The sequence below is a fragment of the Hippopotamus amphibius genome, chromosome 3, assembly GCF_030028045.1.
Source record: "Hippopotamus amphibius kiboko isolate mHipAmp2 chromosome 3, mHipAmp2.hap2, whole genome shotgun sequence".
NCBI lineage: Eukaryota > Metazoa > Chordata > Mammalia > Artiodactyla > Hippopotamidae > Hippopotamus > Hippopotamus amphibius.
Window position 1 is genome coordinate 31,600,135 of NC_080188.1, and position 19,443 is coordinate 31,619,577.

The window sequence follows — 19,443 nt, forward strand, 5'->3', positions numbered from 1 at the left end:
TACATGTTATTTCTAAGCATCATAAAAGCTTTGTGATGTTTTCACCTACAAAATGAGAATAATATTAGTGTCTGTCTCATAAAGCTTTTGTGATGATTAAATGGTTAAATCTACTTAAAACTCACTGCTTAGTGCTTAGCAGTTAATAAGGGAGAAATAAATGTTAGCTGATTAGTGATAGTGATGGTTGTATCATATCTGTTTTACAGATGTAGAGACAGGACCAGGAAGGTTATTTGCCCAAAGTTATACAACTTAATTTGTAAATCCAGTATGTAAACTCTGGTCTTTTTTTTTTTTTCTTTTAGACCAGGTATAGGCCTTCCTTCCATTTCACTTTCTTGTGCTGTTTCCTCTTCACTACATTGTTTCTTGAGTTGGGGCTTTTAAACTAAGAAGAAAGTATTAGAAATATAATTCAGAAGTTTACTGTTTTAAGCTAAATTTAGCTGAGCTTTCAGACTTGCCCAGATACCTTGGATAAAAGTTGTAGGATGGAGGGGGTTGCCTCCTGGCTGTAGTAGATATAGCATGTGTGGGTGATCCAGGGATTGTCACATGAGAGGAGGAAAGCCCTACAAGGGCCAAGATAGTTGAGCACCTATAGGCTGTCACCTGGAGAAGAGGGAGGGCCATAGGTTGTGCTGCACAGAAACATGAGGACATACTAGGGAAGTCTTGCCTGTTCCATATATTACAAATGTCACATATGTCCTGCTACTGGCTTCCCTAGTAGTAGGATCACATCACATCTCCCAAGAGCCTGGGATTTCTGCAAAAAGAATTCTCAACTCTTTTCAGATTCCCCCCTGCCTTCAGGATCCTACATCTTTATGTACATTCTCTGCCTTATGCAGCTTGACTGTGTGTAAAAATTAAAATTCTGCTAGTTTTCTCACAGTCCACACAAGAGTGGTGACTAGTATGGATATTACTAAAGACTCCTTAGAGGAAGTCATTTAGATTTTCAAGAGGAGTTTTCATTGCACACCTGAGGAGAGACTAGTTGACTTTTCTGATCTCTGAAAACCCTTGGCTCCCTGGTATTGGGTGCTTTATCTCTGGTCCTTCCCGGGAAGGACTCAGCTTCCCTGACACTGCCTTTCCCTTGGAGGATTTGTTACTCCCCTCCTCTCCCAACAGAGCATTTAAGTTTTCCTGCTCCAAATTTAGATACACAAATCCATCAGGGTGCTCAGAACAACAGATGCCCTCTTGTTACTATGATCCTTCTTCCTTAGAGAGCACAAAGTGTTTAGTGTTATCTGTTAAATAGGGCTTGCAGTCTCAGGTTCCTACAGGCTTAGGCAAAATTGATGAGAAGGTGGAGTTGGGGGTTAGCCCTGTTCAGCTTCAGCTATGGTTGTGATATGTACATGCAGACCCAGTGATGCCAGATCGATTTTTTAAGAAAAGCTTGAAATCTAAGCTTTTGTGTGAATTTATTTCTTAAAATGTTATGAATGAATTCAGGTTAATTCAAGTTAATGAATTCAAACAAATAAACTGGAGTCAGCTACCTTGAGCCAGTGCGTTTAAAATAGCTAGTGGAAAACTTTCTATGGCACAGCAGGCCATAGAAATGTAGTTGTTCAGGAGAAGCAGATGTAGTTGTTAGGGAGGAGGGCCTGCTTTTGCATGTCTCTCTTTCTACAAATCTAGCCTATCTTGGGTTGGGAATTACTGGGAATCAGAGAGTTGGAGGAGTGTGTCTTTAGTGACCCATACCCAGGCCAGCAGCACTGCTACCCCTTACCTGCACTCTGCTTATTAAAACTTTCACAACCCTGCTGTACACATAAAAGAGTAAATGAATAGTGTGTCTCATCTTGAAGGGTGGGTTGTGTTTTGAAAGTTGAATTTAGCTTTAAGGAAGTAAATATAAACTGTTTATTCAGAATTTAGATAACCAAAACATTCAATCATCCACATTTTGGCTACTTTGTATTCTGTAGGCATAGTTTTTACTGCACATTTGAAGTACTTAGATCACGATATTATGTTACTGTAGCTTTATTTATTTATCTGTTTATTTTTTTAAAGAGGGAAATCCTATTATTTGTGACAACATGGATGAACTTTTTAAAAAAAATTTATTTTTTATTTATTTTGGCTGCATTGTGTCTTCATTGCTACGCATGGGCTTTCTCTAGTTGTAGAGAGCGGGGGCTGCTTTTCATTGCAGTGTGCAGGCTTTTTATTGCTGTGGCTTCTTGTTGCGGAGCACAGGCTCGAGGTGCACGGGCTTCAGTAGTTGCAGCACGTGGGCTCAATAGTTGTGACTCGTGGGCTTTAGAGGGCAGGCTCAGTAGTTGTGGTGCACGGGCTTAGTTGCTCCGCGGCATGTGGGATCTTCCCAGACCAGGACTTGAACTCGTCTCCCCTGCCCTGGCAGATGGATTCTTAACCACTGTGCCACCACAGAAGCCCTGTTACTATAGCTTTAGAGTTGAGTGTGTTTCAATTTTTGGAAAATCTGATGATTCACATATATGTGAATTATGTTCATTGAAATCCCACTCACATTCAACAGTCATTTCTTATATTGCAATCTACTAGTTTATAGAGTTTTAAGCTTTTTTCTTCTTTAATACTTGTTGCTTTATTTATTTAAATATTATTTTTATTTTGTAGCTGATTTACAATATTGTGTTAGTTTCAGGTGTACAGCATAGTGATTCAGTTATATATATTCATATATCCAGGAGGGGTAGACTTTGACAGTTTACTGTGGTGAAAACACTTGCGGCAAATATGATTAAATTAAAATGCATTTAAAAGAAAGGGGTAATTTTTGTTTGTTTCTCATATGGTGCTTTATTGTTTGCTCTTAAATTCACTACAGGTATTAACTCAATTGTGGCCATTGCATCATACACTGGATATAATCAAGAAGACTCTGTTATCATGAATCGTTCAGCTGTAGATCGAGGCTTTTTCAGGTCAGTTATCTATAAAAGTTGTCAAAATACAGATATAGTGGAAATATTAATATTTCAATTAAAAAAAAGTTCTTTAAAAGTAGGTGTGACTTGTGTGTCTCCAGACTTTTGGGGGTCTTGAATGTCAGCACAGAAGAAGTTTTGATCTGACAACAGAGAAATTTTTCTAAGATGTTTAATCTTCTGCCTCCATCCATGAAATTCTGTGGATATTTGCCAGGCACTTGTTGTTGTGTGGTTGCCTATATAGGGGTTAGTGTGGTGAAATCAGTGCCCTACTTCACAAAGCAGAAGGCCTGGGTGATGGTCATGAACAGCTGAAGACACTGCTTGTACGTGAGGGTTTTCAAATGCTAACATTTTGAGTACCCCTTTTTTTGTAAGCAAGTAAATGTTTGTTGTTTAGGTAATACAGAAATGTCTAAAGTAAAAATAAGCCTAGAGTTTTAAGACCCATAAATAATTGCTGTTAATATTATAGTATATTTTCTTTTTCAATCTTATTTTCTATTATTCTTCAGTTTGATTATTTTATTGTCAAACATTAAACTCAAATCCATGGCATGTGAAAGTTGGTTAAAAAAGAGGAGTTTAGAAGAGAGGATGGATTTTTTTTTTCCCTGTATGCTTGTAGTTTCAGAGGATAGCATTAAGACCAGAGGGGGACGTTATAGCTTAATAGCATAAACTTCTCACTAGAAATATTGGGGCAGATTCTAGGTGGCCATCTCTGAGGGTTATTATGGGAAGAATTCTTATTTTGAGTAGAAGGTTGGACTCAGTGACATTAGTTCTTCCTGTTCTCCATATAATTCCAGCTGTGTTAAAGTTATGGGTCAATTGCTACATGTGTGGCCTGTGTAATAACTCTTAGGATTAACCTTGACCCTTAATACAGTTAACTCTTGTCCCAGATTCATGGTTAAATTGCCATGGTTTAAATTATCAGCTATCAATTAAGTAAAATTTATTGGTGTGTTCTAAGCCCTATTATTAAAGGAAAATGGAAGTTAATGTTATTATTTTTATTTTTTAAATTATTTTATTTATTTTAAGCTCTTTATTGGAATATAATTTCTTAACACTGTTGTGCCAGTTTTTGCTGTACACCAAGTGAGAAGTTAACTTTAGAACCATGTGTTTTTAGGTCTGTTTTCTATCGATCATACAAAGAACAGGAGTCTAAAAAAGGGTTTGATCAAGAAGAAGTTTTTGAGAAGCCTACACGTGAAACTTGCCAGGGTGAGTGATACTGACATTGAAATTATGAAACTCAAAGTTAACTTGCCATGGTTTTTCTGATTAATTTTTCTGGGTTTGGTACCCCCCTTCCCTCCCCTTTCTTTTTGCCATGTAGGAGTATGTTTTCTTGTCATTCTTAGAGCTTGTATTTAAGGAAATAAGTATATTTGCCAGAAGTCTTTGCACCTAGGAGTTGGCTTGCTATAGTCCTTCCATCCTGCTAGGTCCTGCACTGAGGAGGGGATTTAGGAAATCAGAGAGATCATGTAATTTCATGGGACACACCTCAGCCCCGTTCTCACTTGTACTGTGTCCTGTCCCTCAGTTTATGTATTTGCATGGGAACTGCCTCTCCTCTTCACATTGTGGTGTGACCATAATGTTTGTCTAGCCACAATATTTGGATAGACAAATATGTGAGGATACCTAGAAATTTGTTTCTTCTGGAAAAAAACATTTCTAGTTATTATTTTTACAGACACTTAAACGCTGTATACAGTAGAATAGATGGGATGTCCCAGGGAAATGGGTTATCTCCACTACAGTTTTGGCTTATAGTAGTATTGCATGAAGTAAAATGTTTTTGTTTCCTTGGGTATCTTCCTATTACTCCATTTCCTATGGGTGGTTCTGTGTAGCAGTGAATTGATGTTCAGTGCGGTTAAGATTATAGAAGATTAAATTCAAACTTTCTGTGGAAGGTTGTGTGTAGAGGACATAGATACTCTTTGTCGTGTAATATAGAGATCAGAAGATGGCAGCACACTTATCCAAAGTCACTTAGCAAATGGAGAATCTGATTTTCCAATGCTCAGTCCAATGCTTTTTACCAAGTTCAGAATAGTTTGTAATATTTGGAGTAAGGGCACATTACATGTGTTAGAGATTCCTATGAACTTCTGACTTGAAACTGATTTATGTATTTGGTTTTTAATCTTTTTGGGAGGGGGATTATGTGATGTTTCATTATTATTACTATTAATGTTTTTTAAAGGGTGGCTTTTTAAAATAATTTATTGGTTGCATTGGGTCTTCGTTGCTGCACACAGGCTTTCTCTAGTTGCGACAAGCAGGGGCTGCTCTTCATTGCGGTGTGTGGGCTTCTCATTGTGGTGGCTTCTCTTGTGCAGCATGGGCTCAAGGGTGAGCAGGCTTCACTAGTTGTGGCATGTGGGCTTAGTAGTTGTGGCTCATGGGCTCTAGAGTGTAGGCTCAGTAGTTGTGGCTCACAGGCTTAGTTGCTCCAAGGCGTGTAGGATCCTTCCGAACCAGGGCTAGAACTTGTGTTTTCTGCATTGGCAGGCAGATTCTTAATCACTGTGCCATCAGGGAAGTCCCTATATGACATTTTAAATACTTTTCTTTATGGTATTACCATCTCAGAAAATTCTTTTTCTTCTCAGGGATGAGGCATGCTATTTATGACAAGCTGGATGATGATGGTTTGATAGCTCCTGGGGTTCGTGTATCAGGAGATGATGTTATTATAGGCAAAACAGTCACCTTGCCTGAAAATGAAGATGAATTGGAGGGCACTAATAGACGCTATACTAAGAGAGACTGTAGCACTTTTCTCAGGACTAGTGAGACGGGCATCGTGGATCAGGTTATGGTAACTCTCAACCAAGAAGGATATAAATTTTGTAAAATAAGGGTGAGTATAGCTTTGTCGTATTGCTATTTATAGAAAGTAAACTAGAATGACTTAACTAACCTATTTTTGTGTAAATTCAGGTACGCTCTGTTAGAATTCCACAGATTGGAGACAAATTTGCTAGTCGACATGGTCAAAAGGGTACTTGTGGTATTCAGTATAGACAAGAGGTAGGTATCTTTTATCACCTCTACCCCAAAGTTTTGTTAAACATTAAATTTTATGTTAAACAAAAATGTGCTTTAACTTAAGAGCCCAAAGGCAGTAAAGGCTTGACCTTTAGTGTTGAATAAGTAGGTGAACACACTATGTTGAACAGAATTTATGACATAGAAAAGTTTAGATGAGTGGGAGTCACTTCACTTCTAGTTCTATAGCTAAGAGATTTAAGTTTTTTTTAAAGTGTCTTTTAAAAAATTCCTTTATAGGATATGCCTTTCACCTGTGAAGGTATCACCCCTGATATCATCATAAATCCGCATGCCATTCCCTCTCGTATGACTATTGGTCACTTGATTGAATGTCTTCAAGGGAAGGTAAGAGATTTTCTTTAAAAATATAGGTTCCAAATTCATGTTTCTTCCAAAACGTTAGGTAATTTCTCTCATTTGAGCCAAGGTACTTTGGTATAGGCAAGTATGACACTTACTTTTCTGCTTTCATATTGTTTTATGTCTCTCTTTTTTTGCAAAAGTTTGCAGTTATGACTAAGAATTTTTGCAAAATTTACCACGATCAGTCTTTACATGTATATAGGGTTATTGTTTTGACTGGTTCTTTTCTATAAATGGTGGTTAATTCAGTGTGAACCTAATGGTTTTATAGTTATACTATTAGCTATGCATGCATCTTTCAGTGTAGGTTTTTCAATTTTAAGTATCTTATTAAGGTAGAGTGGCTACAGCTTAACACATAGATGACTTGGTTTTAGGGCATTAAAATGTCCTTTTCCTTGAGTCATAGGAAGTATTTGGGAGTCTCATTCTTTTTGCATCTGGTCTCACAGAGAGTTTCTTTCCTATGTGAAGGCTTATAATTGAGTTGTTTTTATTTTTTAGATAAATTTGTTATATTTTATGTAAGATGCTAATAAAGTGAACCTTATGATATTACAGCTTTCCATAACATAGATATTTAAGATAATTCTTAATCTTAAGTTCAAAATCTTCCCTTTCCTAGAAAGGATTTTTTTTTAATTGAATATATTTGTATTGACATAGATTTCTAAAGGAAGACAGAAGGAAGCAGCCTTTTAGAGATTGCTTTTCTTTTTAAAGGTGTCGGCTAACAAGGGTGAAATTGGTGATGCCACTCCATTCAATGATGCTGTTAATGTGCAGAAGATTTCTAATCTTTTATCTGATTATGGCTACCATCTCAGAGGAAATGAGGTATGTTTGTTTTTATATTGGTAATTTGTTATGAGTATTTTTTTTGTATGTGTGTAATTTCTTTTTTTAATTAATTAATTAATTTAGTTTATTTATTGGCTGTGTTGGATCTTCGTTGCTGTGCACAGGCTTTCTCTAGTTGAGGCGAGGTGGCTACTCTTCGTTGTGGTGCGTGGGCTTCTCATTGCGGTGGCTTCTCTGGTGGAGCATGGGTGCTAGGCACGTGGGCTTCAGTAGTTGTGGCACGTGGGCTCAATAATTGTGGCTCTTGGGCTCTAGGGTAGTTGTGGCACATGGGCTTAGTTGCTCTGTGGCATGTGGGATCTTCCCAGCCCAGGGCTGGAACCCATGTCCCCTGCGTTGGCAGGTGGACTCTTAACCACTGCGCCACCAGGGAAGGCCCTGTAACTTCATTTTTTAAAAAATTAAAATTTTCATTGAAGTATACCACATACTTCAAATATAGCATAAACCGTAAATGTACAGGTGGATGAATTTTCACAGAGTGAACACAGCTGTGTGACTGGCACCCACATCTTGAAAAGAAAATTACCAGAAGAACCCTTTTATGCCTAGATGCCCCTTGTTGTATCCCCTTCCAGTCACTACCTTTATACCCCACCCCAAGGTAACTACTCTTTTTACTGTACAGATTAGTTTTGTCTGTTTTGATTTTTATAGAAATGGCATTATATAGTATATGTACATGTATTCTTTGAACTTTAATATTTTTAAGTCTGAGCTTCACACTCTGTTTCAGGTCCTATACAATGGATTCACTGGTCGAAAAATCACATCACAAATTTTTATTGGACCCACTTATTACCAGCGTTTGAAGCATATGGTGGATGACAAGATTCATTCTCGTGCTCGGGGACCTATTCAGATCCTTAATAGACAGCCTATGGAGGGTAGATCTCGGTAAGAGAGCTGCATTATCATCATTGTTACATGAAAGAATGGTTCTCAAATTTCTTGATTCCAGGACCCCAAAGGCTTTCGTCTGGGTGTTGTACCTTTTGATATTTATCGTGTTGGAAATTAAAACTGAGAAAGGTTTAAAATATTTGTTACTTTATTTAAAAAATAACGGTAACAAATCTATTACACATTAACATAAATAATCTTTTAAATGAAAAATATTTTCCAAATAAACTTAGTGATGAGTGACATTGGTTTACCTTTTTGCAAATCTTTTTAATGAACTGGTTTGTGAGAAGACAGCTGGATTATTGTGTCTGCTTCTGCATACCCCATTGCAGGATTTTATTTTTTGTAATCAGGTATTGCAATATGAGAAAAATCTGACTTCACACAGATTTGTGGTTGGAAAGGGAAGAATATTTTAATAATTTTCAGGTGATTGTGGCTTTTTTGTTTTTGATGCTACACCAAAATAAATTGTCTTTTTTTTTTTTAAATCATGCTTTCTTAAAGGTTAGTTGTGATGTAGAAAATGAAACCACTTAAGTGAATCTTTGATGTTTATTATATTAAAATCCATTGGCCTGTCTCACACTTTGAATGTTGTAATTTTATAGTATAATAATTGGTCATTTGGAAAATATTTTCACTGAGCTATGTAGATTTTTATTTTTATTATTTATTTTTTATTTTTATAGAAGGAGGAGGAGAGGAAGAGGAAGGGAGGAGGAGAGGAAGAACTTTATTTATTTACTTATTTTGGCTGCGCCAGGTCTTAGTTCCGGCACGCAGGATCTTCATTGCGGCATGTTTGGTTGTGGCATTCAGACTCTTAGTTGTGCCACTCGAACTCTTTGTTGTGGCATGTATGTGGGATGTAGTTCCCCGACCAGGGATCCAACCCCAGCCCCCTGCATTGGGAGTGCGGAATCTTACCCACTGAAGCACCAGGGAAATCCCTTATGTAGATTTTTAAATGTTGACACATTTCATTATACCAAAAAAAAAATTCACATTTGTGAATATCACCACCATGCCGTCAGAAAGTATTTAAATATTGGGAAGCTATCAAGCCCATAGTGTTAGATAAAGGTTTTCTAAAATTCTAAATTTTGATTGAGAACTTAAATTTTTAATTATTTTCAACAGATACTTAAAATTGCTTTCCTTGAAGTGAAAGACTCACTTTGTTCATTTTCAAAAAAAAAGTTTTCCAACTAACTAAGTCTGAATTAACATAGTTGGTGCTAATGTTCGCAGATTAACATAATTGGTGTCAGCTCTTTTTTCAAGTAAAAAAGATAATTCCATGATAAAAGTGACTAGATCAGAATTGTGCAGGTGCTTTTCTTCAAGACCACCATCTTCTGTATACAACAAAAGTGCTTTATGAGAATTTCCCATTTTACCATAGAATGTTAAAAAATGTGTACTCAAGGGTCAAAGTTTAATAAAACTTATCATCTTTACTACTTCATTAATGACATTCTTTAAGTAAAACTGGTTTCCTCCCCCTTCAGATACACTGGAGAATGACTGCTAGTAAAGTTTGGTTCTACCACCTTGATGTGTTCAGGTGCCAGCAGTTTTATTTGGTTACTTTTGCAACCATCAGTGCAAATGTCAACACGGTGAAAGAAGCAAATGTGTTGTTAGTGTTATTATAAAAATAGTTTTCACCCTTATGGGGTCCACAGACCATACTTTCAGAACTTGGGTTTTAAAAAATAGGAACATTATAAAAACTAATCACAGTACCTTAATATTATTAAATATCCAGTGTTTAAATTTCCCTAACGATTGCATAACTTTAATTTTTAATTTTTAAAAATTTTTTTGGCTTTTTTGAGTCTTCATTGTTGTGCACGTGCTTTCTCTAGTTGTGGTGAGTGAGGCTACTCTTCCTTGTGGTGCATGGGCTTCTCAGTGCGGTGGTTTCTCTTGTTGCAGAGCACAGGCTCTAGGTGCTTGGGCTTCAGTAGTTGCTGCATGCGGGCAGAGCAGTTGTGACTCACGGGCTCTAGAGCAGACACTCAGTAGTTGTGGCGCACAGGCTTAGTTGCTCTGCAGCATGTGGGATCCTCCCAGACCAGGGATTGAACCCTCGTCCCTTGCATTGGCAGGCGGATTCTTAACCACTGTGCCACCAGGGAAGTCCCATGATTGCATAACTTTTAAAAAAGTTTTGCTAGTTTCTATCAGGATACAAATAAGGTCCATGCTTTGCAGTTGATTGATATGTCTCAAGTTTTTGGTTTGTTTTTGTTTTTTTAATCTGTAGGTTGCCCTCCATATTTTTTCCTTGCAGTTTATTTGTTGAATAAAGTGGATTGTCCTGGAGGGTTTCTCACAGTTGGGTTTTTTTTTTGTTTGTTTGTTTTCTGACTTGTGGGACCTTAGTTCCCTGACCAGGGGTCGAACCCAGGTCCCAGCAGTGAACGTGCCAAGTCTGCCAGGGAATTCCCTCTCACAGTCTGGATTTTTGTTGATTGCATTCCGGGGCTGTGTGTTCCTCTTTTTCTTGTAAATAGCTAATCAGATTTAGAGCCTTGATGATGTGAAGGGTTTGTGTTTTTTCACATTAATACTTCAAAGGCAGTGTTGAATACTCTGAATATCTGATTCTCTTTTATGACATTAGCAGCTGTTACTGATCATTACCTAAAACCTTTAATAGGGATTGCAAATTGATTCTAATTTTATCATTCCTTCATTTATTAGCTGGAATAGTTTCATAAAGAAAAACTTAGTTTCCTCAACTGGTTACCTGGTGACATAATTCATATAATAAAAGGCAAGATAAAAGGAAGTTTTCAAAATAATGAATTGGTTGTCTAGAATCCTCCAAAGCTGACCAAGTGTTTTGTTTTTGGTAATATCATTAGAAGCTTATTGATTTTTTTTTTTTTTTTAAGATTTATTTTTTTAGTTTTGGCTGCATTGGGTCTTTGTTGCTGCTCGTGGACCTTCTCTAGTTTTGGAAAGTGGAGCCTACTTTTCATTGCGGTGCGTGGGCTTCTCATTGCAGTGGCTTCTTTTATTGCAGAGCACAGGCTCTAGGCACGCGGGCTCAGTAGCTGTGACTTGCCGGCTTAGTTGCTCCTCGGCATGTGGGTTTTTCCTGGATCAGGGCTCAAACCCGTGTCCCCTGCGTTGGCAGGCAGGTTCTTAACCACTGTGCCACTGGGGAAGTCCCTTATGTATTTTGTATATTAAGAATGTTAAAGAAGCCATCACCATTTGCTTGCCTGGCCATTTTATTTCACTTACATGCTAGGGAAACCTGTGACAATTCACCTGTTCTTTCCATTACTTTTGCCAACATGCATTTATCATTTCAGGTTTGAATGCCTGGGAGTCTCATTTATGGAAAAGCTGCTTTATTTAGATTGACTTTTTTATTTTTCATTTTTTAGTATAGAGATGAATTCTAGTAAGTTAAATGGTAGCCTGATGAGATTCTATTCTGTATTTCATTGTATTTTACTAGGAAAAGTGTATGCTATACTTGAGAATCTAATGTGTTTACTCTGCTTCGGGACCTTCTGATGCACATCAAGTAGTTGGTAGACTTCTCAACCTCCCCACCATGTAGAGAGAATGAAAGAGTAGAAAAATTGGAGTCTAGTTCTCTTTCTTTACTAATATCTTCTTTATTCTTGCCATTAGTCAAAGTGGTGTTGATAATAGAAAATCAGTACAAAATAGTCCATTGTTTTTTCCGTGACAGTGATGGTGGCCTGCGTTTTGGAGAAATGGAACGAGATTGTCAGATTGCCCATGGAGCAGCCCAGTTTTTAAGGGAAAGGTTGTTTGAGGCATCAGATCCATATCAGGTTCATGTTTGCAATCTTTGTGGAATAATGGCGATCGCCAACACCAGGACGCATACATATGAATGCAGGGGCTGCCGAAATAAAACCCAGGTATGTACAGACCTTACTTACTGACAGTTGATATCTGTTCAGGATATAACTGTGTTGGCCTAATCATCCAGGCAGACTTAGTGTGGTGGAACAGATTGGCATTTTCACAGTTTTGATAACTGTTTCTATAAGATTCCTAGTTTTAAATAAGGAAAAAGATAATTCTGTTTTTCTAAAAACTAGTTCTAGTGTGGTAATTTCTCTAAGCTGTTCATCTTTTCAAAATAATAAGGCCTTGTAGAAGGAATTTTAAACAATGAGGTTTTTTTAAACCTTTTAATTGAGAAGGGTGAATATGAATTATGTCTGGCAGAAAGGGTAGAATATCAAAGCCTGTTAGGAGAAAGAGCCACCAAAGGCCAAGGTCATAGGATGAGTGTTATCCGTCCACTCATTTGTTCATCACCTCCAGTACCAAGTCTTTTAGCTTTTTCTGGGGTGCGGAAGTGTGGGGTTGCTTCAATACAGCTTTGGCTAATTACCTTTGTTTTCCTCCCCCAGATCTCTTTGGTGCGAATGCCTTACGCGTGCAAACTGTTGTTTCAGGAGCTCATGTCTATGAGTATTGCACCTCGAATGATGAGTGTTTAGCTCTTTTAAAAATCTTTGTGTCTTGTTTTTATGATATAGCTTTTAAGAAAAAATTTAAAAACAACAGAAATGTACTGCACTATGAGAAAGAGCATTTTATTTGTTTTGTTTAATGATATGCATGCTTTTCTTCTTCTGTAAATAGACAATAAATTTTTGTAGATAGTCTTGATGTGTTATCTTTATTTTGTATTTCACGGTGTAAAACCAGTGAATATAACTAAAGTGTTAGTGGACTGGATGAAAAGAAGGTGGTTATTAGGCAAGAATAGGGGTTGTAGTTACCCATGACTATTTTTAGCTATGTAGACTAATATATTCTGCAGGTTTACAGCTCAGCACCTTCACCTGTTTAAGAAAAAAAGATAAAAATTAGTTACATAAAAAAAAAAAAATTAGTTACATATATGGACATAATAGTTCACTTGCTAATTTTGAGGTAGTTTCGTGTTTCCAAATAAATGAAGATGTTAAAATGTGGGAATAAAGCATGTGTAACTATAAATGACATGGTGGGAGTGCTCATTGGAATTTGAGCTATATGATTTTAAATGTGGAGGGTGATTTTGTTGTACTGGTCTACCTGTAAGAGATGGACCTTATTATAGAACCGGGAGAAGCACGTTTCACAGACGAGCAAGGTGAGATCCAGAGAGGCCAAGGAACTTTCCTTTGTCATCCAGTTCTCATTCAGAATTTAAAGTGTAGTAATTAGTGGAAGAGCAGAGACTCAAATACATGACTCTTAGCTACTGCTCTGTTTGTTTCATCACTTGGTTTTACACATCTTGGCTGAAAAGAATCTGAATCTGACCAAACACATCTTTACTTGATATTTCTTCTTTTCATACCACAGGTGAGTGATCACACAGTGGAATGGTTTTTACAAATGCTGACAATAAATTCTGTTCTTATTTTTGGCTTAAGGAAAAACCAATTCAAACATCAGTCTAACAGAACTATATAAATGTAAAGTAGCATTACTCTCATACTGCCAGGATGGGTGCTTAAGAGGAAGCTTTTGACACTGAAGTGAATAGAGGCAGAACAGAATTGGGTACTTGCCAATAAACTCTTCCTGTTTTTTTCTTATAAAAGCTCAAAGTGAAGGACCAGAATTGTCTACAGTCATTTCCTTTTAAATGGGAATTTAATATAATAGTCACAACACCAAGGAAAATGCCGTGAAGATAGATGGAAAGCTATGGGGAATATAAGCCATTCCAATCAGGTTTGACTCTTAAGATAAAGTGAAAGCATCTAAGGCATAACAATAAGCGTTCCATCAACCACTGAATGTTCTTTTGGAGCCATGCACTCTACATTTTGATTACATACTTAATGCCCTTCCCTTGCGGATTCCTAACATCACAGAATTTCATTAAGAGCTATGTCTGATACTTTCATACTTGGTTCTCTCCTTTATTAAACAAAAGCACTAGTCATTTTTAAATGGTTATGAAATTTATTACCTACCTTTTTTCACTGGTATTTCATGTAAGGCATCAACCACTGTAATTTTTGCTGATGCTGAAGCCTGTCCTTGGGAATTGGATGCATGGCATTCATATTCTCCGGCATCTTCCTTACTAAGAGGAGATACCTATGAAAGAAAAAGGATCTTTAGTTTCTCTATGGCAGTCATCTTTTTCCAGTGGCTTCAGTTAGGTCATTATTTCCTAAGTGTCCTAACATGAACAGGGGGTTTATAGCAAAGACACTGCTAGAAATAGTGCAAGTCTTGTGCTAGGAGTAATTATATAGCCTTCATATTTGGTCTGCCACGAGGATTCCTACTATGAGGAAAAGTCATGGACAACTTTAGACCACATTGCATAGGTTAAAAACAGGATAGCTGCATATATCCTTGTTTGACGGAGACCTTGGTATAGGGTATGTGATCTGTGTACTATCCATGTGTGTCCACAGTGATCAAATGTCAAGTTGAGGATGTTGCTTTGAATGCTTAGGAAAAAAAATTTGGTTCTCGTTTATTTTTTGGTTGTTTCCAAAATATCCTAATAAACCCTGTTTATTTAATTTTTTTTATTTTTTAATCTTTTTTTTTTTTTTTTAGTTTCCTCTGAAAGAGAAACAGCAGCTCTGTGGTAAGGCTGTTCTAAAGAGATGTGGAAGGCAGGCAAATACCTTGAGCCTGGCAGTACATCAGTCACCTTTGCCAGGTTTGCTATGTCTAATCCTGAGTGAAATCCTTGCCAGCTCTTGGTACTCACCAGCACCCAGCCAGTTACTTCATGCTTTTCTGGGCCACCCCGGGTCTGAATGGCTAGGTTGTCTCGGTCGCCAGGCAAGAGTTCTGTTCTTTGAACTCCATAATGACCCCTTTTTACCTGCAAAGAAAGGGCAAATAGTCTGAGTTCTCTATACTGAATTATCCACTTGGAAGTGGCCAGCATTCCTAGAATTGCACAGAGTATACATCAGACTTTCTAACTGGATTAAACCTAGCAATTTGCATATTACTCTTTCCTGAATATTTATGTAAAATATACATTCTTTTTTACTTCTTCCTGTCAGTTTTCTTCTAAGCTTGTATATTTTAAATTAATATATTTTTCTGCATGCTTGGGGAAAACAGTCATACTTTCTTGTCACTGGCTACCATCATTCACTCATGCCCTTGTAAATTCTGCTTCTCAGTGTTGGATCTTGTTTGCCATATGCCATTTTGACAAACTGTCACCCAGTCCTAGATCTGATACTTGGGACCTTTTGTAAGAGCCCAACTCTTGGGGCTCTTCCTGCAACAGCCTCATCAATGGAAAATAAGAATACCATTACTTTGTTCTGAGGGCTAAGGGTTCATCAAATGATTTACTGAAGACCTGAGAGCAAAAACACCTGTCAACTACAAGCTGCTGTCATGGTTCTCTTACGACAAAACTTGCTGTCTATCCCTGTGCACGTCATGATGAGATTCAGAAAGACGAAGTAAGAAGGAACTCAGTTTTCTTGGCTTGAGGCCACTAGTGAATACTGTCCTCCCCCCCTCCCCCAAAAAAGGGCAAACTATGTTCATTATATAAACTTCGGAAAATATATAAAAATTCACAGAAGAATAAAATTTACCTGTAACTCCTCCATACAGATACACAACATAAATTTCTAGAAGTGTAATTGGAGTCACAGAGTATAAATATTTTGAGACTTGTGATAATGATGGGTTTAAAAATACATATCAAAGAACACATGAAGCAACGTTTACTTCAACCCAGGCTGCTTTTAAGAGGCTGCTGTTTATTGATTTTACCTTTGTAATTAGAAAAAAGGATTTACAGTCTCAAATAGGTAGTTTTCATTTTCTTTTATAATTAAGCAAACTTTGAGTTAGATCATATTATCTAATTTTTTTTGACACTTTACCTCAGAGTTGCTTCTGCTGCTTGTGAGCCTACTGCCACCACATGCTGTTACTAAGCTGTGGTCTCAGCATCAAACCCACCCTTTATTTTTTCTGCTTCATGACACCAGGGGTGGCAGTCTGCAAAATATGTGGAATCTAGGCCAGCTCCTACTCTATAAAAAATACCTAGCATTACTGATTTGGAATGCCTGGTTTTCACCTGTTTGCCTTTTTTTCTCCTGAGATTTCCCCATATAGCCATTATTAGAGAGAGAAAACCAGGTATCCAGTGTTTTTCTCATATGAATGTTATAAAGACAAACTCAACAGGCATTTTTTCCTTCAGCTTCCCAAGTAACTGGCAGAAATGGTTTGTACTAGTGCAGGTTTTGAAACAGTTATTTAAAAGTTGTTTTAAATAATGCTTTTAAATATTAATTTAATTAAGTGGCTAAAGTAATACATCTCTGGTCTTTACTGAATTTCAAAATTCTTTAAGGGTTTTGCATGTGACCAAAGCAGAACACTACCACGTTGAAATAGTGAATCTTAGCAACTGAGCTGTTGTTCCTCAGCTCATGTAGCTCTCAGTAAAGAGCATTCTGTGCCAATTAACCTGACCCACTGTGTACCAAGAAACTGTTCTTGTTAAGTATTTGATTGGAAAATGAATACTTATATTCAACAGAACTCATATTTTAATTAATTTTAAAAAGTTTTATACCGCGTAGAAGAAAACATACAGAAAGAAGTGCAAAGAGTTTTTACATGGCAACTTTTTATACAGCAAACTCCTTTACTGCCTTAAGGGGAGTTTGTTGATAAATACGTTTTGGTTTGAGAAAAAAAAAGATGCAGGCTGGGCTGAGTAAACTGGTTTCTAATACAATTCTACAGTTGTGCAATGGGCTGGAAGTTTGTAGGGCAGAAAAACTGCCTAGAAGTCACTGCTCAGCATAGAGGCTCAACTAGGGGGAGAATCAGAGGGAGACCCAGGAATTCATCTCAGCCCTCTCTGGTTGTGTTTTAGCTGCAACAAGCAATAACTAAGAAAAAATTGCCAATGACAGAAACAGGATGCATTAGTCTATTCCTACAGGTTGATAAACCTCAAGCATTCACTGAATTGCAAGGATCATTTATGCAGCTTAGAACATATCTGCTGTGCCTTTTTGCTGAAGTTTCAGAATTTTATGATGAAATAGAATACCCAACTGTTAAAATTTTCAGCTCCTCAACCACTGTAAACAAATAAAAGACAAAATGGCTGGCTAGGAAAAATTATTTGTAATACATGATAAAGGGTCAGTATCTCCAATTTACAAAAAGCCACAAACTGATAAGAATCAACCCAATAGAAAAATGAGTAAAGGCTATGAACGGGTAATTCATATAAAAGAAAATCCAAATATGAAAATATTCTCAGCGTAGTCAAGGAAACTAAAGCAATAATGAGATGATACTTCTACCCATCATTAACAAAAACTAAAAAGAGGGGTAATATTCAGTGCTGGTGAGGATGCAGGGAAATGACACCCATACATTGCTGGGGAGAGTGTAAACTGCTACAATCCACTTAGTAATCTGACACCACAGCAATCAGACGAGAAAAAGAAATAAAAGGTATCCAGATTGGAAAGGAAGAGGTAAAATTGTCATTCTATTCAGATGACATGATTCTGTATACAGAAAACCCTAACTCTCCACACAAAAACTACTAGAACTGATAAATGAATTCACAGTAGGGTAGTGGGATACAAGAATAACATACAGAAATCGGTTGCATTTCTGTACACTAACAATGAAATATCAGAAAGGGAATGTAAAAAAACAATACCTTTGAAAATCACACCCCCAAAAATAAAATACTTAGACATAAACCTGACCAAGGAGGTGAAAGACTTATATGCTGTGAACTATAAAACATTAATAAAGGAAACTGAAGATTTAAATAAATGGAAAGATATCCCATGCTCTTGGATTGGAAGAATTAATATTGTTAAAATGACCATACTACCCTAAGCAATCTACAGATTTAATGTGATACATCTCAAATTACCCATGACATTTTTCACAGAACTAGAACAAATAATCCTCAAGTTTATATGGGACCATAAAAGACCCAGAATTACCAAAGCAATCCTGAAGAAAAAGAACAAAACAGGAGGCATAACCCTCTCAGACTTACTACTACAACGCTATAGTATTCAAAACAGCATGGTATTGGCACAAAAACAAACATATGGATCAATGGAACAGAATAGAGAGCCCAGAAAAAAACCCAAACACGGTCAATTAATCTTCAACAAAGGAGGTAAGAATATATAATGGGAAAAGACAGTCTTTTCAGCAAATGGTGGTGGGAAAGTTGGACAGCCACGTGTAAATCAATGAAGTTAGAACACACCTTACAATACACAAAAATAAACTCAAAATGATTTAAAGACTTAAACGTAAGACATGACACCGTAAAACTCCTAGAAGAGGTCATAGGCAAGACATTCTCTGACATAAATCATACCAATGTTTTAGGTCAGTCTCCCAAGGCAATAGAAATAAAAATAAACAAATGGGACCTAATGAAACTTACAAGCTTTTGCATAGCAAAGGAAACTATAAAAAAAAAAAAACCTGAAAAGGCACTCTACACAATGGGAGAAAATATTTGCAAACAACGTGACTCACAAGGGTTTAATTTCCAAAATATAAAAACAGCACATACAACTCAACAACAAAAAAACAACTCAATCAAGAAATGGTCAGAAGACCTAAATAAACATTTCTCCAAAGAAGAAATACAAATGGCCAATAGGCACCCAAAAAGATGCTCAACATTGCTAATTATTAGAGAAATGCAAATCAAAACTACAATGAGGTACCATCTCACATCAGTCAGAATGGCCATGATTAAAAAAAAAATGCTGGGGAGGATGTGGAGAAAAGGGAACCCTCCTTCACTGCTGGTGGGAATATAAATTGGTAGAGCTACTATGGAAAGCAGTATGGAAGTTCCTCAGAAAACTAACAATAGAGTTGCCAAATGATCCAGCAATCCAACTCCTGGGCGTATATCCAGACAAAACTATAATTCAAAAAGATACATGCACCCCTATGTTCATAGCAGCACTATTTACAATAGCCAAGACATGGAAACAACCTCAATGTCCTTCGACAGATGAATGGATAAAGAAGATGTGGTACATATACACAGTGGAATACTACTCAGCCATAAAAAGAAAAAACCATGCCATTTGCAGCAACATGGATGGATCTAGAGATAATCACATTAAGTGAAGTAAATCAGAAAGACAAATACCATATAACTTATATGTGGAATCTAAAATATGACACAAATGAACCTATCTACAAAACAGGAATAGACTCACGGACATAAAGAACAGACTTGTGA

The 19,443-nt window shown here is 36.9% G+C and overlaps 2 protein-coding genes across 3 annotated transcripts in view; one reads left to right on the top strand and one right to left on the bottom strand.

The window, feature by feature from the left end:
• The window catches only part of LOC130848278 (DNA-directed RNA polymerase II subunit RPB2), a 53,883-nt gene extending 41,045 nt beyond the window's left edge, over positions 1-12,838 (top strand). For both annotated transcript variants that reach the window (XM_057726556.1, XM_057726557.1), the window contains 9 exons: positions 2,846-2,942; positions 4,090-4,184; positions 5,588-5,838; positions 5,919-6,008; positions 6,267-6,374; positions 7,116-7,229; positions 7,990-8,150; positions 11,884-12,079; positions 12,581-12,838. In XM_057726556.1, the coding sequence (XP_057582539.1) occupies positions 2,846-2,942; positions 4,090-4,184; positions 5,588-5,838; positions 5,919-6,008; positions 6,267-6,374; positions 7,116-7,229; positions 7,990-8,150; positions 11,884-12,079; positions 12,581-12,670 (1,202 nt within the window). In that variant the 3' untranslated portion in view covers positions 12,671-12,838. The remainder of the gene's footprint in view (positions 1-2,845; positions 2,943-4,089; positions 4,185-5,587; positions 5,839-5,918; positions 6,009-6,266; positions 6,375-7,115; positions 7,230-7,989; positions 8,151-11,883; positions 12,080-12,580) is intronic.
• The window catches only part of IGFBP7 (insulin like growth factor binding protein 7), a 70,210-nt gene continuing 63,517 nt past the window's right edge, over positions 12,751-19,443 (bottom strand). The window contains exons 3-5 of the mRNA XM_057726562.1: positions 14,905-15,021; positions 14,147-14,273; positions 12,751-13,018 (exon numbers count right to left, since the gene is read on the bottom strand). Of these exons, the coding sequence (XP_057582545.1) occupies positions 12,999-13,018; positions 14,147-14,273; positions 14,905-15,021 (264 nt within the window). The 3' untranslated portion in view covers positions 12,751-12,998. The remainder of the gene's footprint in view (positions 13,019-14,146; positions 14,274-14,904; positions 15,022-19,443) is intronic.